The 26,914-nt window shown below is 42.7% G+C and overlaps 1 protein-coding gene across 1 annotated transcript; it reads left to right on the top strand.

Moving 5' to 3' along the window:
* The first annotated feature begins 23,613 nt into the window (after window positions 1–23,613).
* Window positions 23,614–26,308, top strand: LOC106561272 (gastrula zinc finger protein XlCGF17.1-like). Its single transcript, XM_014125043.2, has one exon. It carries the CDS (start codon window positions 23,812–23,814, stop codon window positions 24,775–24,777), a length of 966 nt encoding a protein of 321 aa, XP_013980518.1. The 5' UTR covers window positions 23,614–23,811; the 3' UTR covers window positions 24,778–26,308.
* The last annotated feature ends 606 nt before the right edge of the window (window positions 26,309–26,914 follow it).

Genomic DNA, 26,914 nt, shown 5'->3' with positions numbered 1-26,914 from the left:
ATTGTTCATTGGGTTCATTTGTTCAAATCAAATCAAGCTTTATGTATACAGCACATTTCAGACAGGACACAACACAATGAAAAAACAATGAAAATAAATATTTAGTACACAAACATGAGGATAAAAAACAGGAGACTGACAACTGAAAGACCAATGAGCACTTTAAGGAAATGCAATTGATTAAAAAAATGTATTGGATGCAATATCCAACCCCAAAATATAAGGGGTTCTGAAAGACACTCAGTGTCCACTGAAAGTTGACTAGTAACAACAACTGGGATCTAAACGACACCCACCATGAGACCCACTAAATCTGCCCAAGAAGAGGAAAACAAAAGAAAAACCCACACCAAACTTAAAGACAGGAAGCAAACCAAAAAGGTGGAGCAACTAAAGGTGTTGACTCTCCACATGTATCAAGACAACTGGAGCACTGGGCCAGACACTCTTAAATAGAACCTGGACCAGCTCAGGTGAAACACCTTCCCACTAACGAGATGGACAAGCCAGCACAGGTGTAACACATACTGACTAACGAGGTGACACCAATCAGTGCGTCCTACGTGCTAACGAGCTAGACGTGCTAACGAGCTAGACGTGCTAACGAGCAAAACATAAATGGAAAAACCAAAGCCTGTAACACCTTCCCCCTTAAGACAACAAATATATCCTATATTTTTGTTGGACAAGTTTGCTCACCACCAACAGAAAACAACTTCCATTTCACATTATAATCAACTACAATGCTTCACCTTCTACAATATAAACATGGTGTCTACTGGCTGTCAACAATTAAAAACAAGAAAAAAAACGTATTTTTCCCCCGCAATTCTAGAACTCTCATCTTCCTAAAACTCACTAGCTTCTAGAACTCTCGTCTTCCTAAAACTCACTAGCTTCTAGAACTCTCGTCCCCTTGGAACGTGGCCCCACCTGCTGAACCACTCCTTTATTGGGGGTGTCTTGCTAATTGCCTATAATTTCCACCTGTTGTCTATTCCATTTGCACAACAGCATGTGAAATGTATTGTCAATCAGTGTTGCTTCCTAAGTGGACAGTTTGATTTCACAGAAGTGTGATTGACTTGGAGTTACATTGTGTTGTTTAAGTGTTCCCTTTATTTTTTTGAGCAGTGTATATTGATATCATTTAACAACTCCTTCCTGTATTTTCTGATATTTGATCAGAGGTCTTTTATCAGATTATCTCTGGTCACAGCTATAAGATTTCTCTCCTGTGTGTGTTCTCTTGTGTACTGTCAGCTCTCCAGATCGACCAAAACTCTTCCCACATTGATTACAGCTATAAGGTTTCTCTCCTGTGTGTATTCTCTGGTGTAGAGTCAGCGTGCTAGATGCAGCAAAACTCTTCCCACATTGACCACAGCTATAAGATTTCTCTCCTGTGTGTGTTCTCTGGTGTAAAGTCAGAGAGCCAGACGTACTAAAACCCTTCCCACATTGATCACATCTATAAGGTTTCTCTCCTGTGTGTGTTCTCTGGTGTGATATCAGGGTGGTTGACTGAGTAAACCTCTTCCCACATTGACCACAGCTATAACATTTCTCTCCTGTGTGGGTTCTCTGGTGTAAAGTCAGAGAGCCAGATGTACTAAAACTCTTCCCACATTGATCACATCTATAAGGTTTCTCTCCTGTGTGTGTTCTCTGGTGTAATGTCAGCTGGCCAGATTGAACAAAACTCTTCCCACATTGACCACAGCTATAAGATTTCTCTCCTGTGTGGATTCTCTGATGAATTTTAATGCCTGATGAGGAGAATCTCTTCCCACTGTCAGAGCAGCAGTGAGTTCTCTTCTCTGTGGATCTCTGCAGGTGTTTCTTGAGGTGTTCTGATCTGGAGAGACTCTTCTCTGCCTCATCAGCATCATGAGGTTGTTGAGGCTCCCCAGAGGATCCACGATAGTGAAGTATCTCTTCTGTGTGAACAACAAAGTCAGACAGATGATTTAAAGGCCCACAACAGCAGAAATCCACTGTAAAAGGTGATGCCAACAGCGTAGCCATGATGTTATACAACAATTGACGTCTGTAATGAATGTTAAAATGATTTAACAATTGTCTTAAAATGAGCAAGAACAGTCATATTTTGTCTTGTTTTCACATTAGTAGTAACATCTAAGATTGTAGGCTAGAAATAAGTTATTCATGTTGTTGAAACTCTTGGCCCCTTTCTGTTTTTCCTAAAATTGAGGCACGAGGTCGATGCACATGCAATTTAGTTGTAGAAACTCCTCCCTGCTAATGAGGAAGCCGATAGTTATGGATGTACTACATCTGCCTGGAGCAAAAATGGTGAGCAAAGATTAAAGTTTTTCACAATGTATTCTGAATGGGGGAAAACTCAGGGAAGTAACTTCCATTTCCAGGTTGCTTATGAGTGCATTTCACACTACTTTGGATTATAATTGTAAAGCTCGCTTGAATGTCCTGCTTAATATAATGTTTGCTACAGTATTAAGAACCGAGTTAATGACAGTATCCATTTGGGTGTTGTCAATAAAGTTATGATTTTTTAAATGTATTTTAAATTACATTTTGTTTTTCACCTTTATTTAAGCAGGTAGGCCAGTTGAGAATAAGTTCTCATTTACAACTGCGACCTGGCCAAGATAAAGCAAAGCAGTGCGACACAAACAACACAGAGTTACACATGGGATAAACAAGCATACAGTCAATAACACAATAGAAAAATCTACATACAGTGTGTGCAAATGGAGTAAGGAGGTAAGGCAATAAATAGGCCACAGCAGCGAAGTAATTACAATTTAGCAAATTAACACTGGAGAGATAGATGTGCAGATGATGATGTGCAAGTTGAAATACTGGTGTGCAAAAGAGCAAAAAAGTAAATAAAAACATGGGGATGAGGTAGGTGGACTATTTACAGATGGGCTGTGTACAGCTGCAGCGATCAGTAAGCTGCTCAGATAGCTGATGCTTAAAGTTAGTGAGGGAGATATATGTCTCCAACTTCAGCGATTTTTGCAATTCGTTCAAGTCATTGACAGCAAAGAACTGGAAAGAAATGTGTCCAAAGTAGGTGTTGGCTTTGGGGATGACCAGTGAGATATACCTCTTTGAGTGCGTGCTATGGGTGGGTGTTGCTATGGTGACCTGTGAGCTGAGTGAAGGCGGCCTAGCAAAGACCTATAGATGACCTGGAGCCAGTGGGTTTGGCGACGAATATGTAGAGAAGGCCAGCCAACGAGAGCATACAGGTCGCAGTGGTGGGTGGTATATGGGGATTTGGTGACAAAACGGATGGCATTGTGATAGACTGCATCCAGTTTGCTGAGTAGAGTGTTGGAGGCTATTTTGAAAATGACATCGCCGAAGTCAAGGATTGGCAGGAAAGTCAGTTTAACGAGGGTATGTTTGGCAGCGTGAGTGAAGGAGGCTTTGTTGCGAAATATGAAGCCGATTCTAGATTTAATTTTGGATTGGAAATGCTTAACTTCATCGGGGTAGGGGGCAGTATTTTCACGTCCAGATGAAAAGCGTGCCCAGAGTAAACTGCCTGCTACTCAGGCCCAAAAGCTAGAATATGCATATAATTAGTAGATTTGGATAGAAAACACTTAAGTGTCTAAAATGGTTTGAATAATGTCTGTGAGTATAACAGAACTCATATGGCAGGCAAACCTTCTGAGGTTTGTAGTTTTTCAAGTGATTGCCTATCTAACACACAATATACATCCAATATACAGTGTCTATGGGGTCATATTGCACTTCCTAAGGCTTCCACTAGATGTCAACCGTCTTTAGAATGTTGTTTCAGGCTTCTACTGTGAATGGGGAGAGAATAAGAGCTGATTGAGTCAGGTGTCTGGCCGTCAGCCATTATTTTATTTACGCGCACAGCCATGAGCACGAGCTCAGTTCTCTTTCCTTTATGAAGACAAAGGAATTATCCGGTTGGAATATTTTTGAAGATTTATGATAAAAACATCCTAAAGATTGATTCTACACATCGTTTGACGTGTTTCTACAAACTGTAATATAACTTTTTTGACTTTTCGTCTGGACTTTAGTGCGCGCGCCTTCTGCATTTGGAATAGTGAACCTAACGCGCGAACAAAATGGAGGTATTTGGACATAAACATTAACTTTATCGAACAAAACGTACATGTATTGTGGAACTGGGATTCCTGGGAGTGCATTCCGATGAAAATCATCAAAGGTAAGTGAATATTTATAATGGTATTTCTGACTTCTGTTGACTCCACAACATGGCGGGTATCTGTATGGCTTGTTTTGGTGTCTGAGCGCTGTACTCAGATTATTGCAAAGTGTGCTTTCGCCGTAAAGCTTTTTTGAAATCTGACACAGCGGTTGCATTAAGGAGAAGTATATCTTTAATTCTATGCATAACAGTTGTATATTTTATCAACGTTTATGATGAGTATTTCTGTAAATTGATGTGCTCATTCATCGGGGGTTTTGGAGGCAAAACATTTCTGAACATTACATGCCAATGTAAAATGGGGTTTTTGGATATAAATATGAACTTTATCGAGCAAAACATACATATATTGTGTAACATGAAGTCCTATGGGTGCCATCTGATGAAGATCATCAAAGGTTAGTGATTAATTTTAGCTGTATTTCTGGTTTTTGTGACGCCTCTCCTTGCTTGGAAAATGGCTGTGTAGTTTTTCTTGTCTAGGTGGTGTCCTAACATAATCTAATGCTATGCTTTCGCCGTAAAGTGTTTTTGAAATCGGACACTGTGGTTGGATTAATGAGAAGTGTATCTTTAAAATGGTGTATAATACTTGTATGTGTGAGAAATTTGAATTATGAGATTTTTGTTGTTTTGAATTTGGCGCACTGCTATTTCAATGGCTGTTGGCGAGGTGGGACGGTAGCGTCCCACCTACCCCAGAGAGGTTTTAACATGCCGGTACATACTGCTGTAATAACATGCAAGCAAATTGTCAGCCAAAATATCGTGTAAGGTAACTTACTTGAAAAGAAATGTCTTTATTACATTGCTTAACATGTTCTTAACATTTGTCATAATTAGTTAAAGCAATGAATTTGTTTCGGCTCTCGTTGGACTTCGGCTGCATATTTTCTGCCATTTTCTTCAAATCTGAAAATGATGTGAAGATACGTCCATTTCCTGAAGAATTGCATTATGGGCCATAAAGTACTGCGTGTATACGTCATATTTTGGCGAATTAAGTACGACATCCGGGAACTTTTGGCATACTAACTACATCAACGACATCATAACCGCCATCGATAAGAGACATTACTGTGCAGCCGTATTCATCGACCTGGCCAAGGCTTTCGACTCTGTCAATCACCACATTCTTATTGGCAAACTCGACAGCCTTGGTTTCTCAAATGATTGCCTCGCCTGGTTTACCAACTACTTCTCTGATAGAGTTCAGTGTGTCAAATCGGAGGGCCTGTTGTCCGGGCCTCTGGCAGTCTATGGGGGTGCCACAGGGTTCAATTCTCGGGCCGACTCTCTTCTCTGTATACATCAATGATGTCGCTCTTGCTGCTGGTGAGTCTCTGATCCACCTCTACGCAGATGACACCATTCTGTATACTTCTGGCCCCTCTTCGGACACTGTGTTAACTAACCTCCAAACGAGCTTCAATGCCATACAACTCTCCTTCCGTGGCCTCCAACTACTCTTAAACGCAGGTAAAACTAAATGCATGCTATTCAATCGATCACTGCCCGCACCTGCTCGCCCGTCCAGCATCACTACTCTGGACGGCTCTGACTTAGAATACGTGGACAACTACAAATACCTGGGTGTCTGGTTAGACTGTAAACTCTCCTTCCAGACTCACATTAACCTGTTAGGGCTAGGGGGCAGTATTGACACGGCCGGATAAAAAACACGTACCCGATTTAATCTGTTTACTACTCCTGCCCAGTAACTACAATATGCATATAATTATTGGCTTTGGATAGAAAACACCCTAAAGTTTCTAAAACTGTTTGAATGGTGTCTGTGAGTATAACAGAACTCATATGGCAGGCAAAAACCTGAGAAAATTCCTTACAGGAAGTGCCCTCTCTGACAAGTTCTTGTTCTTCTTGGCTCTGTTTATTGAAAACTGAGGATCTTTGCTGTAACGTGACACTTCCTACGGCTCCCATAGGCTCTCAGAGCCCGGGAAAAAGCTGAAAGATATCGAGGCAGCCCCAGGCTGAAACACATTATCGCTTTTGGCAAGTGGCCGATCAGAGGACAGTGGGCTTAGGCGCGTTCACGAGTCGACCCCATGCTTTATTTTCTTTCGTCTTTTTACCTAAACGCAGATTCCCGGTCGGAATATTATCGCTTTTTTATGAGAAAAATGGCATAAAAATTGATTTTAAACAGCGGTTGACATGCTTCAAAGTACGGTAATGGAATATTTAGAATTTTTTTGTCACGAAATGCGTCTGGCGCGTAACCCTTATTTACACTTCGGATAGTGTCTTGAACGCACGAACAAAACAACGCTATTTGAACATAACAATGGATTATTTGGGACCAAACCAACATTTGTTATTGAAGTAGAAGTCCTGGGAGTGCATTCTGACAAAGAAAACCAAAGGTAATAATATTTTTCTTATAGTAAATCTGACTTTGGTGAGTGCTAAACTTGCTGGGTGTCTAAATAGCTAGCCCTGTGATGCCGGGCTATCTACTTAGAATATTGCAAAATGTGCTTTCACCGAAAAGCTATTTTAAAATCGGACATATCGAGTGCATAGAGGAGTTCTGTATCTATAATTCTTAAAATAATTGTTATGCTTTTTGTGAACGTTTATCGTGAGTAATTTAGTAAATTTTTAGTAAATTCCCCGGAAGTATGCTAGTTCTGAACGTCACATGCTAATGTAAAAAGCTGGTTTTTGATATAAATATGAACTTGATTGAACAACACATGCATGTATTGTATAACATAATGTCCTAGGTGTGTCATCTGATGAAGATCATCAAAGGTTAGTGCTGCATTTAGCTGTCTTCTGGGTTTTTGTGACATTATATGCTAGCTTGAAAAATGGGTGTCTGATTATTTCTGGCTGGGTACTCTGCTGACATAATCTAATGTTTTTCTTTTGTTGTAAAGCCTTTTTGAAATCGGACAGTGTGGTTAGATTAACGAGAGTCTTGTCTTTAAAATGGTGTAAAAATAGTCATATGTTTGAGAAATTGAAGTAATAGCATTTCTAAGGTATTTGAATAACGCGCCACGGGATTCCACTGGCTGTTACGTAGGTGGGACGAAATCGTCCCACTGGCCCTAGAGAAGTTAACATAGAACAGTGCTCAAAAACCCCGGAATACATAAATCGAATACCCTTCTACAAAAACACCACCACGAACCACATAAAACAAATACCCTCTGCCACGTCCTGACCAAACTACAATAACAAATAACCCTTATACTGGTCAGGACGTGACAGTATGGCTCCCTCCATACTAATTTTCCTGAAAAAAACTGTCCTAACCAAACAAAGCCACAAAAAAATGTTAAAAAAAATAAAATAATAATAATAATAATAATAATAAAAACAAATAAACTTGACTCCCCTTTGGAGTGCTAACTTTTTTTTCTACCTAACCAGCGGTATGGTTAATCCAGTGCCCACATTCTCCACCACGTGTGGCAAACCTCTTCAAAGTTAGGAGCGTTTGTCACAAATTAAGTGGGAAACTGTCACCAAAGTCAGCCCAGAATGAAAGTTATTTTGAACATGACAGCACCTGTGTGTTTGTTTCTCTGTCCTGGTCCACCCAGGCCGCAGGTAAGGTCAAGGATAGCAGGGTTCGGTACACAAATCTGATTCTCAGTAGGTCCATGTCTAAACGCCAACAGGTAAGTCCAAAACAGTCCAGCTCGTACACGGTAAATCCAGCCAATGTAGATTGTCTCTTTCTCTATGGTTTGTAGATCCTTCCCGCCCTCTCTCTCTCTCTTCCTGGTTTTTCTTGACCCTTTATCCGTGGGTCGGCTCCACCTTCTGAGGGTTCCCCTTGCTTCTGGGAACTGTAGTTTTGGCAGTCGGCCATTTTGTGATCTGTAGTTCTGATCGGGGTGGCCGTTTTAGTGATCGGGCAGAGCCCGTTTATTAGTTCTGCCCTCACATATCTGCCATTTATCACTCGACCCCCTTCTTTGCCACAGTTTGTACAGTCTGGTGATATACCAGGGACTGGGGATGCAGTTAGGTTTGTATGCAGTCTGATGATATACCAAGGACTGGGGATGCAGTTAGGTTTGTATACAGTCTGGTGATATACCAGGGACTGGGGATGTAGTTAGGTTTGTTTTCCTCTAGCTATTCTCCAGTTTTCTCCCAGCTGCGTTCATAGAACATAGATCACTGTTAAACTAGGCTGCAGAGTTCCTAGTTTGACAGATAATTCAACCAGTGTGTGACCAGTGGGTTTCTTTAAATGAATGAATATCAAACTGCCTTAAATACAGATGTGAAGGACAGTATGTTTTAAATTCTCACTTAAAATATGCACTGCTCTATTTGAATGTCTCAATATAAGATCACTGCACCAGTACACAGATGGGCTATCTACCTACCTCATCCCCATACTGTATTTATTTATCTTGCTCCTTTGCACCCCAGTATCTCTACTTGCACATTCATCTTCTGCACATCTACCATTCCAGTGTTTTATTGCTATATAGTAATTACTTAGCCACCATGGCCTATTTATTGCCTTAACTTACCTCATTTGCACTCACTGTATATAGACTTTTTGTTTTCTTTTGTTCAACTGTATTATTGACTGTTTTGTTTATTCCATGTGTAACTCTGTGTTGTATGTGTCGAAATGTTATGCTTTATCTTGGCCAGGTCGCAGTTGCAAATAAGAACTTGTTCTCAACTAGCCTACCTGGTTAAATAAAGGTGAAATGAAATAAATAAAGAAAAATATTATTTCATGAAAGGAATGAAAAATACATTTGTGTGCAACAAAAAAAGTATCTAAACTGCGTTTCCCTCCAGACGGCGATGTGCGTCTTTCAGGTGATGCTGCCAGCGTGACGTATAATCTAGTGGACGGAACGGATCAACAACAACGAGTCAGCCACCTTGGTAGCCAACAGCCGAAACATTTAGACTGTTTCTGTGCATATTTGCCTCTGTGTTTTAAATATACTTCTGACGTCTAGTTAATTGCCCCCATTTAAATGATATAGGTACATTGTTAGTCAACTAGCTGGCTTGATAAGTTAGCCTAGCACTACACTAGTCGCTCATGCTAACTAGCTAGCTAACATCCCCGACCATGAGCTCGCTGATGTATTCCTCGCCTGCTAAAGAAGACGTCTGTTGGACGGAGAAAGATGCTCTGGGGCTGAACATTGTCGTGAAAGAGGAGAAGGAAGAGGAGGATGTTACAGTAAAAAAATAAGTAGAGGGTGAGGCTGTTACCGTGAAAGAAGAAGAGAAAGACGTTACAGTGAAAGAAGAAGAGAAAGCCGATACAGTGAAAGAAGAGGAAGACGCGTTCAGAGTGAAAGAGGAGGAGGATGTTACTGTAAAAGAAGAGGAGAAAGTGGATGATGCAGTTTTTGGAGTGAAGAAGGAGAAAGAGGGAGAGAACTGTCATATTGACAGAGGAGGCAGGAGATCTGATTACCATCAGTAAGTACTGTCTTAAAAACGGGCTCTAACTGTCCAAAGGTTTTGAACGAATGTGAGGTTTTAAAGCAGCATACTGAAATTCTATACTTGAAAATGTTGTTCTGTACTATAGGAATTTATGTTATAATATAATGTTAAAGCTACATTTTAAAATGGGTTATTAAAGCCCTGAATGCTGATTGGCTGACAGCCGTGGTATATCAGGCCGTATACCACGGCTATGACAAAACATGTATTTTTACTATTCTAATTACGTTGGTAACCAGTTTATAATAGCAATAAGCCACCTCGGGTTTGTGATATATGGCCAATATACCACGGCTAAGGGCTGTATCCAGGCACTCTGCGTTGCGTTGTGCATAAGGACAGTCTTTAACCATGCTATATTGGCCATATACCACACTTCCTCAGGCCTTATTGCTTAACTGTAACATGTGTATACCATCAGAGTCCCTCCCACCTCAAAATCACAACTTAATTGTCTCACAGAATGGCAAACAAGTTATATATTAAACTTTTGACGTGTCTATTGTAGGCCTTGCGTGGAGTGTGGATACCAGCAAAACGCAGATTTCTAAATAATGTTGGAGAAATACATAAAATAAGTAGCATTATTGACATGAAAAGGACAGTGGTTTTGGGGAGACTGAACATATTAGCAAAAGGACAAGCGTTTTGGGGAGACCCAACATATTAGCAAAAGGACAAGTGTTTTGGGGAGACTGAACATATTAGCAAAAGGACAAGTGTTTTGGGGAGACTGAACATATTATCAAAAGGACAAGTGTTTTGGGGAGACTGAACATATTAGCAAAAGGACAAGCGTTTTGGGGAGACTGAACATATTAGCAAAAGGACAAGCGTTTTGGGGAGACTGAACATATTAGCAAAAGGACAAGCGTTTTGGGGAGACTGAACATATTAGCAAAAGGACAAGCGTTTTGGGGAGACTGAACATATTAGCAAAAGGACAAGCGTTTTGGGGAGACTGAACATATTAGCAAAAGGACAAGCGTTTTGGGGAGACTGAACATATTAGCAAAAGGACAAGCGTTTTGGGGAGACTGAACATATTAGCAAAAGGACAAGCGTTTTGGGGAGACTGAACATATTAGCAAAAGGACGAGCGTTTTGGGGAGACTGAACATATTAGCAAAAGGACGAGCGTTTTGGGGAGGCTGAACATATTAGCAAAAGGACAAGCGTTTTGGGGAGGCTGAACATATTAGCAAACGTTTGTTAGTCGACAAAAAACATGGGCAAAATAGCCATTTCAAGGAAAGGCTTGGCTAAAGAATTATCATTTAGAAAAGATAGTAATTATTACTTTAGAGATTAAGTGGGCCACCAACAAAACGTTATTAACATTGGATCAAATGCAGCCTTTAACATTGACTGGAATAGTAATATATATTATTATAGAGCTCTGCTCAGCTTATAAACATTACATTATCTATTATTATAGAGCTTTGCTCAGCCTATAAACATGACATTATCTATTATTATAGAGCTCTGATCAGCCTGTAACCATGACATTATCTATTATTATAGAGCTCTGCTCAGCCTATAAACATGACATCTATTATTATAGAGCTCTGTTCAGCCTATAAACATGACATCTATTATTATAGAGCTCTGCTCAGCCTAAAATACGACATTATGTAGCCTGGCAGGTAGGAGCGTTGGGCCAGTAACTGAAAGGTTGCTGGATCAAATCCCCGAGCTGACAAGGTAAAAAGCTGTCATTCTGCCCCTGAGCAAGGAAGTTAACCCACTGTTCCCTGGCTGCCGATGACGTGGATGTCTATTAAGGCAGCCCCCCACACCTCTCTGATTCAGAGGGGTTGGGTTAAATACAGAACACACATTTCAGTTGAATCCATTCAGTTCACTAGGTATCCCCCCTTTCCCTTTTCCTATTATAGAGCTCTGCTATAAACATGAGAGCAAGATTAGATTTTATGTTCAACATTATTATTATTATTAGGGCAGCCACCAAGTTTTTATTAAACTATGGAATGTTCTGAAAACTGACTTCAGGTTTTTGAGGAATCTTGCCTCACAGGAAGACTAATATTTAACTAGTATTTAACTAAATACTCTGTTTGTCTTTGGTAGGAGAGGGACCAGACTGTCACTCTGACAGCGGGGAGACTCCTTCAGGGGAACCAGACCCAGAGACGCCCAAACCAGCGAGACAACACCACTGTTCCCAGTGTGGAAAGAGTTTTAAGTGGTTAAGGAACCTCAAAGTACATGACAGAACGCATACAGGAGAAAACCCTTATGATAGCTCCCACTGTGGAAAGAGTTTTACCAAGTTAGGGAACCTAAAAGAGCATGAGAGGACACACACAAGAGAAAAGAGTTTCCAATGTTCCCAGTGTGGAAAGAGGTTTACCCAGTTACGGTACCTGAAACAACATGAAGAAATACACACAGAAGATAGGAAGACCTACCACTGCTCTCAGTGTGGAAAGATATTTGCTGGGTTAGGGAACCTGAAAATACATACGAGAATACACTCTGGAGAGAAGCCTTATCACTGTTCCCACTGTGGAAGGAATTTTAGGTTGTATGCGAGCCTGAAGGAGCATGAGAGAATACACACTGGAGAGAAGCCTTATCACTGTTCTCATTGTGGAAAGAGTTTTAGGTGGTCAGGGAGTCTGAAAAAGCATGTGAGAAAACACACAGGAGAAAAGCCTTACCACTGTTCCAATTGTGAAAAGAGTTTTAACCATCGAGGGAGTCTGAAAGCGCATGAGAGAATACACTCAGGAGAAAAGCCTTACAAATGTTCCCGATGTGAAAAGAGTTTTACCCGGTTAGGGAGCTTGAAAAGGCATGAGAGAACACACGCAGGAGAAAAGCCTTTCCAACATACTAATACACAGGAGGAGAAGGCATACCACTGTTCTCATTGTGAAAAGACATTTTCCCAGTCAGAGGACCTGAAATCACACGAGAGAATAGAGAGGCTGTGTTCTGACTTGTGTTTTTGACTGAGAATTTGTGTTTTTGTTCATGCTACATTAAATCAAATTGTATGAATGAAATTATACTGAAAAATAGGTCAACATTTTTTTTTCAGCTCAAGAAATGATCATGTCGAAAATCGCATTAAAATAGTTAAAACATTTTTTTTAAATATTTTGATTATGAACTTAAGATTGATTGAATGCAAGTGTAAACCCCTAAATGTTGTTCACGATATAATTGGGATATTTCAAACATGTTAATTATTAAATAGATTAATATTAGTATTTCTTCATTCAGATTGTCATTGTAAATTCGAATTGGTTTTTCTGCTAAGGGGACAGGACAACTTCACCGCATCAAAGGGACGATGGATGGGGCCATGTACCGTCAAATCTTGGGTGAGAACCTCCTTCCCTCAGCCAGGGCATTGAAAATGGGTCGTGGATGGGTATTCCAGCATGACAATGACCCAAAACACACGGCCAAGGCAACAAAGTAGTGGCTCAAGAAGAAGCACATTAAATCAAATTTATTTATATAGCCCTTCTTACATCAGCTGATATCTCAAAGTGCTGTACAGAAACCCAGCCTAAAACCCCAAACGGCAAGCAATGCAGGTGTAGAAGCACGGTGGCTAGGAAAAACTCCCTAGAAAGGCCAAAACCTAGGAAGAAACCTAGAGAGGAACCAGGCTATGAGGGGTGGCCAGTCCTCTTCTGGCTGTGCCGGGTGGAGATTATAACAGCACATGGCCAAGATGTTCAAATGTTCATAAATGCCCAGCATGGTCAAATAATAATAATCATAGTAGTTGTCGAGGGTGCAACAAGTCAGTAACACAAGAGTAAGTGTCAGTTGGCTTTTTCATAGCCGATCTTTGAGAGTATCTCTACCGCTCCTGCTGTCTCTAGAGAGTTGAAAACAGCAGGTCTGGGACAGGTAGCACGTCCGGTGAACAGGTCAGGGTTCCAGCAGGTCTGGGACAGCAGGTCTGGGACAGGTGGCACGTCCGGTGAACAGGTCAGGGTTCCATAGCTGCAGACAGAACAGTTGGAACTGGAGCAGCAGCACGGCCAGGTGAACTGGGGACAGTAAGGAGTCATCAAGCCAAGTGGTCCTGAGGCATGGTCCTAGGGCTCAGGTCCTCCGAGAGAGAGAAAGAAAGAAAGAGAGAATTAGAGAGAGCATATTTAAATTCACACAGGACACCGGAAAGACAAGAGAAATACTCCAGATGTGACAGACTGACCCTAGCCCCCCGACACATAAACTACTGCAGCATAAATACTGGAGGCTGAGACAGGAGGGGTCAGGAGACACTGTGGCCCCATCCGATGAAACCCCCGGACAGGGCCAAACAGGTAGGATATAACCCAAACAGGTAGGATATATCCAGAGTGACTTACAAATTGGTGCATTCACCTTATGATATCCAGTGGAACAACCACTTTACAATAGTACATCTATATCTTATTTTGGGGGGGGGGTTAGAAGGATTACTTTATCCTATCCCAGGTATTCCTTAAAGAGGTGGGGTTTCAGGTGTCTCCGGAAGGTGGTGATTGACTCCGCTGTCTTGGCGTCGTGAGGGAGCTTGTTCCACCATTGGGGTGCCAGAGCAGCGAACAGTTTTGACTGGGCTGAGCAGGAACTGTGCTTCCGCAGAGGTAGGGAGGCGAGCAGGCCAGAGGTGGATGAATGCAGTGCCCTTCTTTGGGTGTAGGGACTGATCAGAGCCTGAAGGTACGGAGGTGCCGTTCCCCTCACAGCTCCGTAGGCAAGCACCATGGTCTTGTAGCAGATGCGAGCTTCAACTGGAAGCCAGTGGAGTGTGCGGAGGAGCGGGGTGACGTGAGAGAACTTGGGAAGGTTGAACACCAGACGGGCTGCAGCTTTCTGGATGAGTTGTAGGGGTTTGATGGCACAGGCAGGGAGCCCCACCAACAGCGAGTTGCAGTAATCCAGACGGGAGATGACAAGTGCCTGTATTAGGACCTGCGCTGCTTTCTGTGTGAGACAGGGTCATACTCTGCGAATGTTGTAGAGCATGAACCTACAAGATTGGGTCACCGCCTTGATGTTTGCGGAGAACGACAGGGTGTTGTCCAGGGTCACGCCAAGGCTCTTAGCACTCTGGGAGGAGGACACAATGGAGTTGTCAACCGTGATGGCAAGATCATGGAACGGGCAGTCCTTCCCCGGGAGGAAGAGCAGCTCCGTCTTGCCGAGGTTCAGCTTGAGGTGGTGATCCGTCATCCACACTGATATGTCTGCCAGACATGCAGAGATGCGATTCGCCACCTGGTTATCAGAAGGGGGAAAGGAGAAGATTAATTGAGTGTCGTCTGCGTAGGAATGATAGGAAAGACCATGTGAGGATATGACAGAGCCAAGTGACTTGGTGTATAGCGAGAATAGGAGAGGGCCTAGAACTGAGCCCTGGGGGACACCAGTGGTGAGAGCACGTGGTGCGGAGACGGATTCTCGCTACTTCACCTGGTAGGAGCGACCTGTCAGGTAGGACGCAATCCAAGAGTGAGCCGCGCCGGAGATGCCCAAATCGGAGAGGGTGGAGAGGAGGATCAGATGGTTCACTGTATCAAAGGCAGCAGATAGGTCTATAAGGATGAGAGCAGAGGAGAGAGAGTTAGCTTTAGCAGTGCGGAGAGCCTCCGTGACACAGAGAAGAGCAGTCTCACTTGAAAGACCAGTCTTGAAACCTGACTGATTTGGATCAAGAAGGTCATTCTGAGAGAGATACCACGAGAGATGGCCAAGGACGGCACGCTCAAGAGTTTTGGAGAGGAAAGAAAGAAGGGATACTGGTCTGTAGTTGTTGACATCGGAGGGATCGAGTGTAGGTTTTTTGAGAAGGGGTGCAACTCTCGCTCTCTTGAAGACGGAAGGGACGTAGCCAGTGGTCAAGGATGAGTTGATGAGCGAGGTGAGGTAAGGGAGAAGGTCTCCGGAAATGGTCTGGAGAAGAGAGGAGGGGATAGGGTCAAGCTGGCAGGTTGTTGGGCGGCCGGCCGTCACAAGTTGCAAGATTTCATCTGGAGAGAGAGAGGGGAGAAAGAGGTCAAAGCATAAGGTAGGGCAATGTGAGCAGGACCAGCGGTGTCGTTTGACTTAACAAACGAGGATCGGATGTCGTTAACCTTCTTTTCAAAATGGTTGACAAAGTCGTCCGCAGAGAGGGAGGAGGGGGAAGGGGGAGGAGGATTCAGGAGGGAGGAGAAGGTGGCAAAGAGCTTCCTAGGGTTAGAGGCAGATGCTTGGAATTTAGAGTGGTAGAAAGTGGCTTTAGCAGCAGAAACAGAGGAAGAAAATGTGGAGAGGAGGGAGTGAAAAGATGCCAAGTCCGCAGGGAGGCTAGTTTTCCTCCATTTCCGCTCGGCTGCCCGGAGCCCTGTTCTGTGAGCTCGCAATGAGTCGTCGAGCCACTGAGCAGGAGGGGAGGACCGAGCCGGCCGGGAGGATAGGGGACATAGAGAGTCAAAGGATGCAGAAAGGGAGGAGAGGAGGGTTGAGGAGGCAGAATCAGGAGATTGGTTGGAGAAGGTTTGAGCAGAGGGAAGAGATGATAGGATGGAAGAGGAGAGAGTAACAGGAGAGAGAGCGAAGGTTGCGACGGCGCAATACCATCTGAGTAGGGGCAGAGTGAGTAGTGTTGGAGGAGAACGAGAGGGAAAAGGATACAAGGTAGTGGTCGGAGACTTGGAGGGGAGTTGCAGTGAGATTAGTAGAAGAACAGCATCTAGTAAAGATGAGGTCAAGCGTATTGCCTGCCTTGTGAGTAGGGGGTACGGTGAGAGGGTGAGGCCAAAAGAGGAGAGGAGTGGAAAGAAGGAGGCAGAGAGAAATGAGTCAAAGGTAGACGTAGGGAGGTTAAAGTCACCCAGAACTGTGAGGGGTGAGCCATCCTCAGGAAAGGAACTTATCAAGGCGTCAAGCTCATTGATGAACTCTCCAAGGGAACCTGGAGGGCGATAAATGATAAGGATGTTAAGCTTGAATGGGCTAGTGATTGTGACAGCATGGAATTCAAAGGAGGAGATAGACAGATGGGTCAGGGGAGAAAGAGAGAATGTCCACTTGGGAGAGATGAGGATTCCAGTCCCACCATCCCGCTGACCAGATGCTCCCGGGGTATGCGAGAACACGTGGTCAGACGAGGAGAGAGCAGTAGGAGTAGCAGTGTTTTCTGTGGTAATCCATGTTTCCGTCTGCGCCAAGAAGTCGAGGGACTGGAGGGTAGCATAGGCTGAGATGAACTCTGCCTTGTTGGCCGCAGACCGGCAGTTCCAGAGGCTGCCGGAGACCTGGAACTCCACGTGGGTCGTGCACGCTGGGACCACCAGGTTAGAGTGGCAGCGGCCATGCGGTGTGAAGCGTTTGTGTGGCCTGTGCAGAGAGGAGAGAACAGGGATGGACAGACACATAGTTGACAGGCTACAGGAGAGGCTACGCTAATGCAAAGGAGATTGGAATGAAAATTAACTAAACAACTGGGGAAGCGAGAGAGCAGGGCCTCCCTCACTAACCATTCGCTGAAACACTCAAATATAACTATTCCAACTTCCACTTAGAAATTATAATTGATGTAAACCACAGTGGTTCAATGTTTCCAGGAATAGGCTCAAACTTATTTTATTCAGCTAGATAACTTGGTACAGTGTTCTTCCGTGAAACCCACCCAGTGCACCGTGTCCTATGACGCCATAGCTAACTAGCATGCTAGCATCCAATAACACACGGTTAGCACCAATACACAATGTTAGCACCAATACTTGGTTACAACAAACTACCAATGGATCATTCGTGTCCGTGTCTAGTTCCTTTCATAACGCAGAAGTAATTAAACGTTGGCTAGCTAACACAAAGTCAGTCCTGCTAGCTACACAAGTGGACTACACAACTCGAAAACTTACGTTGCAAAAATCTTATTGACTATAAATGATACACTACTGCTAGCTGGTAGAGTTGGCTAGCTAGCAGTGGCTGCGTTTACCTTTATCTTTGATACAAAGACAACTATGTAGCTAGCTAACGTTACACTAATCAAATCGTTCCGTTGTAATGTATTTCGTTTCTACAGTACTGCTAGTTGGTAAAGTTGTCTAGCTAGCAGTGGCTGTGGTGTTGTGTTGTTGACACCGTTTGGAAAACGGCGCGAACGAACGAATACAGCTGGCTAGCTAACCTTGTTAGTTTCTCAAAGTTAGTTTCTCAAAGCTACACCTACACCTTTAGCTACACCTTTATCCTTGATGCAAAGACAACTATGTAGCTAACTAGCTAACATTACACTAATCAAATCGTTCCGTTGTAATGTAAGGAATGTAAGGAAATGTAATATTACCCGCGGAGCGAAGTACAGCACGACTACTCACTCCAGCATCCGGAAGTCTCAGGTGGCTGTTGTCCTTGATGATCTAGTTTGTCCCCAGTGATGGGTTGGGCAGACCGCATCACCGGGGGGGAGTGCAGTTGCAGGCATTATCAGTTGCCGTACCAGACGGTGATACAGCCTGACAGGATGCTCTCAATTGTGCATCTGTAAAAGTTTGTGAGGGTTTTAGGTGCCAAGCCAAATTTCTTCAGCCTCCTGAGGTTGAAGAGTCACTGTTGAGCCTTCTTCACCACATTTCTGTGTGGGTGGACCATTTCAGATTTGATGTGTACGACGATGAACTTTAATCTTTCCACCTTCTCCACTGTGTCCCATCGATGTGGATAGGGGGGGTGCTCCCTCTGCTGTTCCTGAAGTCCACGATCATCTCCTTTGTTTTGTTGACGTTTGGTGAGAGGTTATTTTCCTGGCACCACACTCCCAGGGCCCTCACCTCCGCCCTGTGGGTTGTCTCATCATTGCTGGTAATCTGGCCTACTACTGTTGTGTCGTCTGCAAACTTGATGATTGAGGCTTGCGTGGCCACGCAGTCATGGTGAACAGGAAGTACAGGAGGGGGCTGAGCACCCTTCCTTGTGGGTATCAGTGACGTGGAGGTGTTTTCTCCTATCTTCACCACCTGGGGGCGGCCCGTCAGGAAGTCCAGGACCCAGTTACACATGGCAGGGTTTCAGACCCAGGGCCTCAAGCTTATTGAAGAGCTTGGAGGGTACTATGGTGTTGAATGCTGAGCTACAGTCAATGAACAGTATTCTTACATAGGTATTCCTCTTGTCCAGATGGGATAGGGCAGTGTGATGGCGATTGCATCGTCTGTGGATCTATTGAGGCGGTAAGCAAATTGAAGTGGGTCTAGGGTAACAGGTAAGGTAGAGGTGATATGATTCTTGACTAGTCTCTCAAAGCACTTCATGATGACGGAAGTGAGTGCTATGGGCCGATAGTCATTTAGTTCAGTTACCTTTGCTTTCTGGGCTCCCGAGTGGAGCAACGGTTTAAGGCACTGCATCTCAGTGCAAGATTCATCACTACAGTCCCTGGTTCAAATCCAGGCTGAATCACATCCGGCTGTGATTGGGAGTCCCATAGGGCAGCGCACAATTGGCCCTGTGTTGTCCGGGTTTGGCCAGGGTAGGCCGTCATTGTAAATAAATAATTTGTTCTTAACTGACTTGCCTAGTTAAATAAAGGTTAAATAATAATAAATAATAATAATAATAAATATATATATTGGCTACAGGAACAATGGTGGACATCTTGAAGCATGTGGGGACAGTAGACTGGGATAGGGAGAGATTGAATATGTCCGTAATATGTCTCATAGCAAAGGGTCTGAATACTTATGTAAATAAGGTATTTCTGTTTTTTATTTGTAATACATTTCCGATAATTTCTAAAAACCTGCTTTCACTTTGTCATTATGGGGTATTGTGTGTAGATTGATGAGCAACATTTTCTATTTAATCCATTTTAGAATGAGGCTGAAACGTGACAAAATGTGGAAAAGTCAAGGGGTCTGAATACTTTCCGAATGCGCTGTAAACTAAAGTAAAAAAAGGTAATTAAATACATTTAAAATTGACTTTATCTAAAAATAAAATATTTCCCTCAACTGCGTTTCCCTCCAGTCAGCAGACGGCGATGTGCGTCTTTCAGGCGATGCTGCCAGCGTGACGTATAATCTAGTGGACGGTTCTTCATAAACAGCTCGTCAACCACCTCGGTAGCTTGCTAGCCAACATAGCCGAAAGATTCAAGCTATTTAGACGCTTTCGGTGTATATTACCTACCGTGTTTTAGACACACTTCTGTCGTATCTACTTGTTGACCTATTTAATTTAATATTACGTTATTTTGTATTAGTCAGCTATAGTAGCTGGCTGGTTAAGTTAGCATTAGCCTGGTCGCTAATGATAGCTAGCTAGCTAACATCCCCGAACATGAGCTCCCTAAACTACTCCCCTCCTGTTAAAGAAGAGGAGGTCTGCTGGACGGAGAAAGAAGCTCTGGGGCTGAACATTGTCGTGAAAGAGGAGAAGGAAGAGGAGGATGTTACAGTAAAACAAGAAGTAGAGGGTGAGGCTGTTACAGTGAAAGAAGAGGAAGACGCGTTCAGAGTGAAAGAGGAGGAGGATGTTACATTAAAAGAAGAGGAGAAAGACGTTTCAGTTAAACAAGAGGAAGAAGAGGATGATGCTGTTTTTGGAGTGAAGAAGGAAGGAGAGATTATTGTCACATTGGAAGAGGAGGAGATAGGAGATCTGATTAACACCAGTAAGTACCGCCTTAAATTAGTTTTTAACTTTGGATATTCGGAGTTGGCTCGTCAATACCTCTTCAACGGAGGGCCCTGGGATGATGACTGATATGTCTAGAATCAGACGACGTAGAGAGCAAGCTACCCCTTGTTTCCAGAAAGTGACTTAACATATATATTTGAGAAGGGTCTATCTGCTGACCGCAGACTGGGGGGCCACGGCATGTAGTGATTTTAATGTAGTGATGTTTTACTACACACCGTGCACCCCAATAGAGCCATGTGAGAGTTGGGTTGGCTACACCAAAGATTATGGATATACTGACAAGATGTCTCTCTGCCCTAACAAGGGGAGTCGTTGTCCACAAAGCGGCACTGTGAGTTGTCTATTTCCCACCTATCCTTTCTTTAAATTGGTGGATACATCTTATTATTGTAATCTATTGTTTATAGTCTATGAGGGTTGTTGTCGTCAACCGCCTGTATTCAATGGAGAGAGATGCTAAGCTACTAGCATGAATATGCATAGCGATCTGGAGACAACTCCTATAGTGTTTTTATCAAAGTTGTCAGTATGTCACGTGTCCACATAACAACTTTATCATTACGAAACTTCTGTTAGATCAAGTAAACCTCATGTAGGAAATAAGCCATTCATTTTGTTATTGACCAAATTCAACACTTTCCACATTGGGTTGATAATATACAACCTGTTGGGGCAAGGTGGCAGTATTTGCACGGCCGGATAAAAAACGTACCCGATTTAAACTGGTTACTACTCTTGCCCAGAAACGAGAATATGCATATAATTAGCAGATTTGGATAGAAATCATTGAAGTTTCTAAAACTGTTTGAATGGTGTCTGTGAGTATAACAGAACTCATCTAGCAGGCCAAAACCTGAGAAGATTCCATACAGGAAGTGCCCTGTCTGACAATTTGTTGTCCTTCAGTTGCATCTCTATCGAAAAAACAGCATCTCTGCTGTAACGTGACATTTTCTAAGGCTTCCATTGGCTCTCAGAAGGCGCCAGAAAGTGTAATGGGTGTCTGTAGTCTCTGGGCAAAGAACAGCAGCTCTGTTTGTGAGTGGTCAGCCTGGGAACAGTGAGACTGAGAAGCGTGTTCATGAGAATTCAATTTTTTTTATTTCAGCCTTTGAATGAATTCAACGTCGCCCGGTTGGAATATTATCGCTATTTTACAAGAAAAATAGCATAAAAATTGATTTTAAACAGCGTTTGACATGCTTCGAAGTACGGTAATGGAATATTTTGAATTTTTTTGTCACGAAATGCACTTGCGCGTCATTGTTTGGATAGTTACCTGAACGCATGAACAAAATGGCGGTATTTGGATATAACTATGGATTATTTGGAACCAAAACAACATTTGTTGTTGAAGTAGAAGTCCTGGGAGTGCATTCTGACGAAGAACAGCAAAGGTAATCCAATTTTTCTTATAGTAAATCTGAGTTTGGTGAGGGCCAAACTTGGTGGGTGTCAAATTAGCTAGCCGTGATGGCCGGGCTATGTACTCAGAATATTGCAAAATGTGCTTTCGCCCAAAAGCTATTTTAAAATCTGACACCGCGATTGCATAAAGGAGTTCTCTATCTATAATTCTTAAAATAATTGTTATGTATTGTGTGAACGTTAATCGTGAGTAATTTAGTAAATTCACCGGAAGTTTTCGATGGGTATGCTACTTCTGAACATCACATGCTAATGTAAAAAGCAGTTTTTTGATATAAATATGAACTTGATTGAACAGAACATGCATGTATTGTATAACATAATGTCCTAGGAGTGTCATCTGATGAAGATCATCAAAGGTTAGTGCTGCATCTAGCTGTGGTTTTGGTTTTTGTGATATATATGCTTGCTTTGAAAATGGCTGTGTGATTATTTTTGGCAGGGTACTCTCCTGACATAATCTAATGTTTTGCTTTCGCTGTAAAGCCTTTTTGAAATCGGACAATGTGGTTAGATTAACGAGAGTCTTGTCTTTAAAATAGTGTAAAATAGTCATATGTTTGAGAAATTGAAGTTATAGCATTTTTGAGGTATTTGTATTTCGCGGCACGCGATTCCACTGGCTGTTACCTCGCCCAGGGAGGTTAACCTACTGTCATGACCTAGAGAGTTACAACCTACTATAACCTACTGGCATGACCTAGAGAGATACAACCTACTGTAGCCTACTGGCATGACCTAGAGAGATACAACCTACTGTAGCCTACTGGCTTGACCTAGAGAGCTAAAGTTTTAAAATTCCTGGATTTTAAATGAATATTTTCCATAATAATGATAATTTGTATCTTCCTATCCACATATTGGATCCCTCTTCTTTGTCATCCACTCTACACCAATAACAGACAACTACTGTGGGACTCCCAATCATTCAGCCTGTATTCGAACCAGGGACTGTAGTGACGCCTCTTGTACTGAGATGCAGTGGCTTAGACCGCTGCATCCGTGTGTGTGTGTGTGTGTGTTAACTATGTAACTGTACTAGAATGCTTAGAAGGCCGCTAAAAGTTTTAATATCGGTTATCGGTATCATTTTTTGGGGCAAGGAAAATATTGGATATCGGTATTGGCCAAAAATGTAATATCGGTTTTAGGATATTGCGGTGAGAAAATCCCTCTAAGCTCACACAGCTCTCCTGCACCTTTATCAGATCCTCAGCGATTCTCGTCAGCCTCCAGAGAGGTAGTCAGGTGTAAAGTGCTGCAATCATCATGGTGTGTAATTGTTGTTTTGAGTGAGGCCATAGCAGGCACAGTCTTGTTTCACAGATTACTTCAATCTGTTTTGAAAGTATCAGAAACCTCTTGTATTCAGGTCTGAATCGTAGCCACGACCTCAGTTGAAATGAAAACTATCTCCGAGCATAGTAGCTTGATGGCCTCGAATGTTCATTTTAGCCCCCAGACAAAACCACACACCCGGGCAAAGTGCAAGTCTCTGGGCTTTCAGTCTCAGGAGAGGGTGGTGATGAAACTGGGTGTTGTAGGCCGGGTTCATCTAACTAATATTTGAAAATATATGTTTTACTGCTAATTTCACATACATTTTAAGAATACTGCTGCAGCAAACAGAAAACACATTGGGTTTTTACAGAAATGTTTGATGATTGACTAGGAATGCCTTGGTGACCACTGTTTTTCACACTGGCTATTATTTTAATGAACTCCCCCAAACAAGACCCAATCTGAACCAATCATAGATTTATATGTTTCACCAGTTTGGCCACACAGTACAGCACAGGAGACAACTAAGTAACTAGATACTCTGTTTGTCTTTTTCAGGAGAGAGACCAGACTCTCCCTCTGACAGTGGGAAGAGTCCTTCAGGGGAATCAGACCCAGGGAAGAGTCCTTCAGGGGAATCAGACCCAGGGAAGAGTCCTTCAGGGGAATCAGACCCAGGGAAGAGTCCTTCAGGGGAATCAGACCCAGGGAAGAGTCCTTCAGGGGAATCAGCAGAATCAGGCCCAGAGATGCCCAAAGCAACAGGAGGACATCATCACTGCTCCCACTGTGGAAAGAGTTTTACCAAGTTAGGGAACCTGAATAGGCATGAGAGGACACACACAGGAGAAAAACCTTTCCAATGCTCCCAGTGTGGAAAGAGTTTTAACGAATTAGGGTACCTATTAATACATAAGAGAATACACTCTGGAGAGAAGCCTTACCATTGCTCCAAATGCGGAATGACTTTTACCTGGTTAGGGAGCCTGAAAACACATGAGAGAATTCACACTGGAGAAAATCCTTTCCAATGTTCACACTGTGGAAAGAATTTTACCCAGTTAGGGAACCTAAATCGGCACAAGAGGACACACACAGGAGAGAAGCCTTATCACTGTTCCCAGTGTGGAAAGGGTTTTAGGGGTTTAATGAGCCTGAAACAGCATGAGAGGACACACACAGGAGAGAAGCCTTATCACTGTTCCCACTGTGGAAAGAGTTTTAGGGGTTTAATGAGCCTGAATCAGCATGAGAGGACACACACAGGAGAGAAGCCTTACCAATGCACCATATGTGGAAAGAGATTTACCCTGTTAAAGTCCATGAAATTACATGGAAGAATACATACGGGAGAGAAGCCTTATCAATGTTCCCAATGTGGAAAGAATTTTAGGGGTTTAGTGAACCTGAAACAGCATGAGAGGACACACCCACAAGAAAAGCCCTACCACTGCTCCCTGTGTGGAAAGAGTTTTACCAAGTTAGATGGCCTGACTAGGCATGAGAGGACACACTCAGGAGGAGATAAGACCTACCACTGCTCCCTGTGTGGAAAGAGATTTAACCGGTTAAGGCATCTGAATAAGCATGAAAGAATACATACACAGGAGGAGAAGACATACCACTGCTCTCATTGTGGAAAGACATTTTCCCAGTCAGAGGACCTGGAATCACATGAGAGAATAGAAAGACTGTGTTCTGACTTGTGTTTTTGACTGAGAATGTGTGTTTTTGTTTATACCACATGAAATATTGTTTATATGAAGTCTTCAACAAAATAGGTTTACTTAAAAAAAGTATGTTTTATGTGTCTAAAATGAGATTTAAAAGTACATTGATGTATTGGATACAAGTGTAAAGCCTTAGATTTTCATTTGATGACTGGAATATTTGAAAATGTTAATTATTATATAAGTAATGTGGTGGAAATTCTAACCAGAAAGGGAAAGAGAGACTGTAGATTCTTCAAATACCTTATTTTATGATAAGAATTCCAATTGTGGAGCGGTTAACAATCACACAACAGGTGCAACAGCCAAGAGCCCAACGAACAAGAGGTCTCTGCTTTTAGAACCTTTGTCTACGTGGCAGTTTAGCAGGTGTGTGACATCATGATGGGAACATGGCATACAAACAAGTGATGATGCCAGTTTTGTTGCTCCTTTCTGCTGATAGAATTATCACTGCTGCTCAAACTAGCCTCTGTTCTCTTCATATCTCCACACAGCTTTGACCTTGACAGATACGAAAAGAACTAGATGGACCAAAAACTGGTCTCTCTCTGACGGCCCTTTGTCTTTGGCCACGTGACCAAGTTACTCAGAAACAAGAGAGGAAAAACACTGGATTCTTCTGACATGAGAGAAACAGACAGAGGAAATGTACAGGTTTAAGGCTCATACAGCGCAGGTGCATAACAAAGTTTGTAATTTTCCACGATAGTAAGTAAGTAGCCTTGCAGGAGCCTTGGCTTGTCTGATCCAGAACATCTCATAGTAACAGGAGCCTTGGCTTGTCTGATCCAGAACAGCTCATAGTAACAGGAGCCTTGGCTTGTCTGATCCAGAACAGCTCATAGTAACAGGAACCTTGGCTTGTCTGATCCAGAACAGCTCATAGTAACAGGAGCCTTGGCTTGTCTGATCCAGAACAGCTCATAGTAACAGGAACCTTGGCTTGTCTGATCCAGAACAGCTCATAGTAACAGGAGCCTTGGCTTGTCTGATCCAGAACAGCTCATAGTAACAGGAACCTTGGCTTGTCTGATCCAGAACAGCTCATAGTAACAGGAGCCTTGGCTTGTCTGATCCAGAACAGCTCATAGTAACAGGAGCCTTGGCTTGTCTGATCCAGAACAGCTCATAGTAACAGGAACCTACTTCCCCTGGACAGGACTCTAGTCTATAGATCCTCTTAATTTTTCACTGCTGCTCTTTAATTATTTTGTTATCTTTATTTCTCATTTGTATTTTTTGAAGTTATTATTATTTATTTATTTATTTAACTGCATTGTTGGTTAGGGCTTGTAAGTATTTCACTGTAAGGTGACGGTCTACACCTGTTGTATTCAGTGCATGTGACATAAGATTTGATTTGATAGTCTATTAAGTTGTTATATAGATTAATGGAATTTTGCATTTCTTGATTCCAACCTTGAAACCTCTTGAATTGGATTTGATATATGATTTGAATATTGCTAAATGAATTTGATTGGATACATTTGCAGATAAACATATTGGCACCGTTGCACTTTTCTTAAATAATGACCCATTTCTTCTAAAATAAGTTGAAACTGATGGTCTCCATATCTTATAGGATTTTCAACATTGCAGAACCAATACATTTTTTTGTTAACTTAAGTTTACATTCGGCTAATTCAGCCGCACCCGTTGCTGACAGGTGTATAAAATTGAGCACACAGCCATGCAATCTCCACAGACAATCATTGGCAGTAGAATGGCCTTACTGAAGAGCTCAGTGACTTTCAACGTGGCACAGTCATAGGATGCCACCTTTCCAACAAGTCAGTTTGTCAAATTTCTGCCCTGCTTGAGCTGCCCCGGTCAACTGTAGGTGCTGTTATTGTGAAGTGGAACCGTCTAGGAGCAACAATGGCTCAGCCGCGAAGTGGTAGGACACACAAGCTCACAGAACGGGACCGCTGAGTGCTGAAGCGTGTAGCACGTAAAAGTCGTCTGTCCTCAGTTGCAACACTCACTACCGAGTTCCAAACTGCCTCTGGAAGCAACGTCAGCACAAGAACTGTTCGTCGGGAGCTTCTTGACTATCTTCACATTACGCACACACACACACACACACACACAGCTGCCTAGCATGAAAATATTTTTGATA

The sequence above is a fragment of the Salmo salar genome, unplaced genomic scaffold (genome assembly GCF_905237065.1).
Source record: "Salmo salar unplaced genomic scaffold, Ssal_v3.1, whole genome shotgun sequence".
Lineage (NCBI taxonomy): Eukaryota > Metazoa > Chordata > Actinopteri > Salmoniformes > Salmonidae > Salmo > Salmo salar.
The sequence above is the reverse complement of the archived record's forward strand: the minus strand, read 5'-3'. Positions and strand labels throughout refer to the sequence as shown.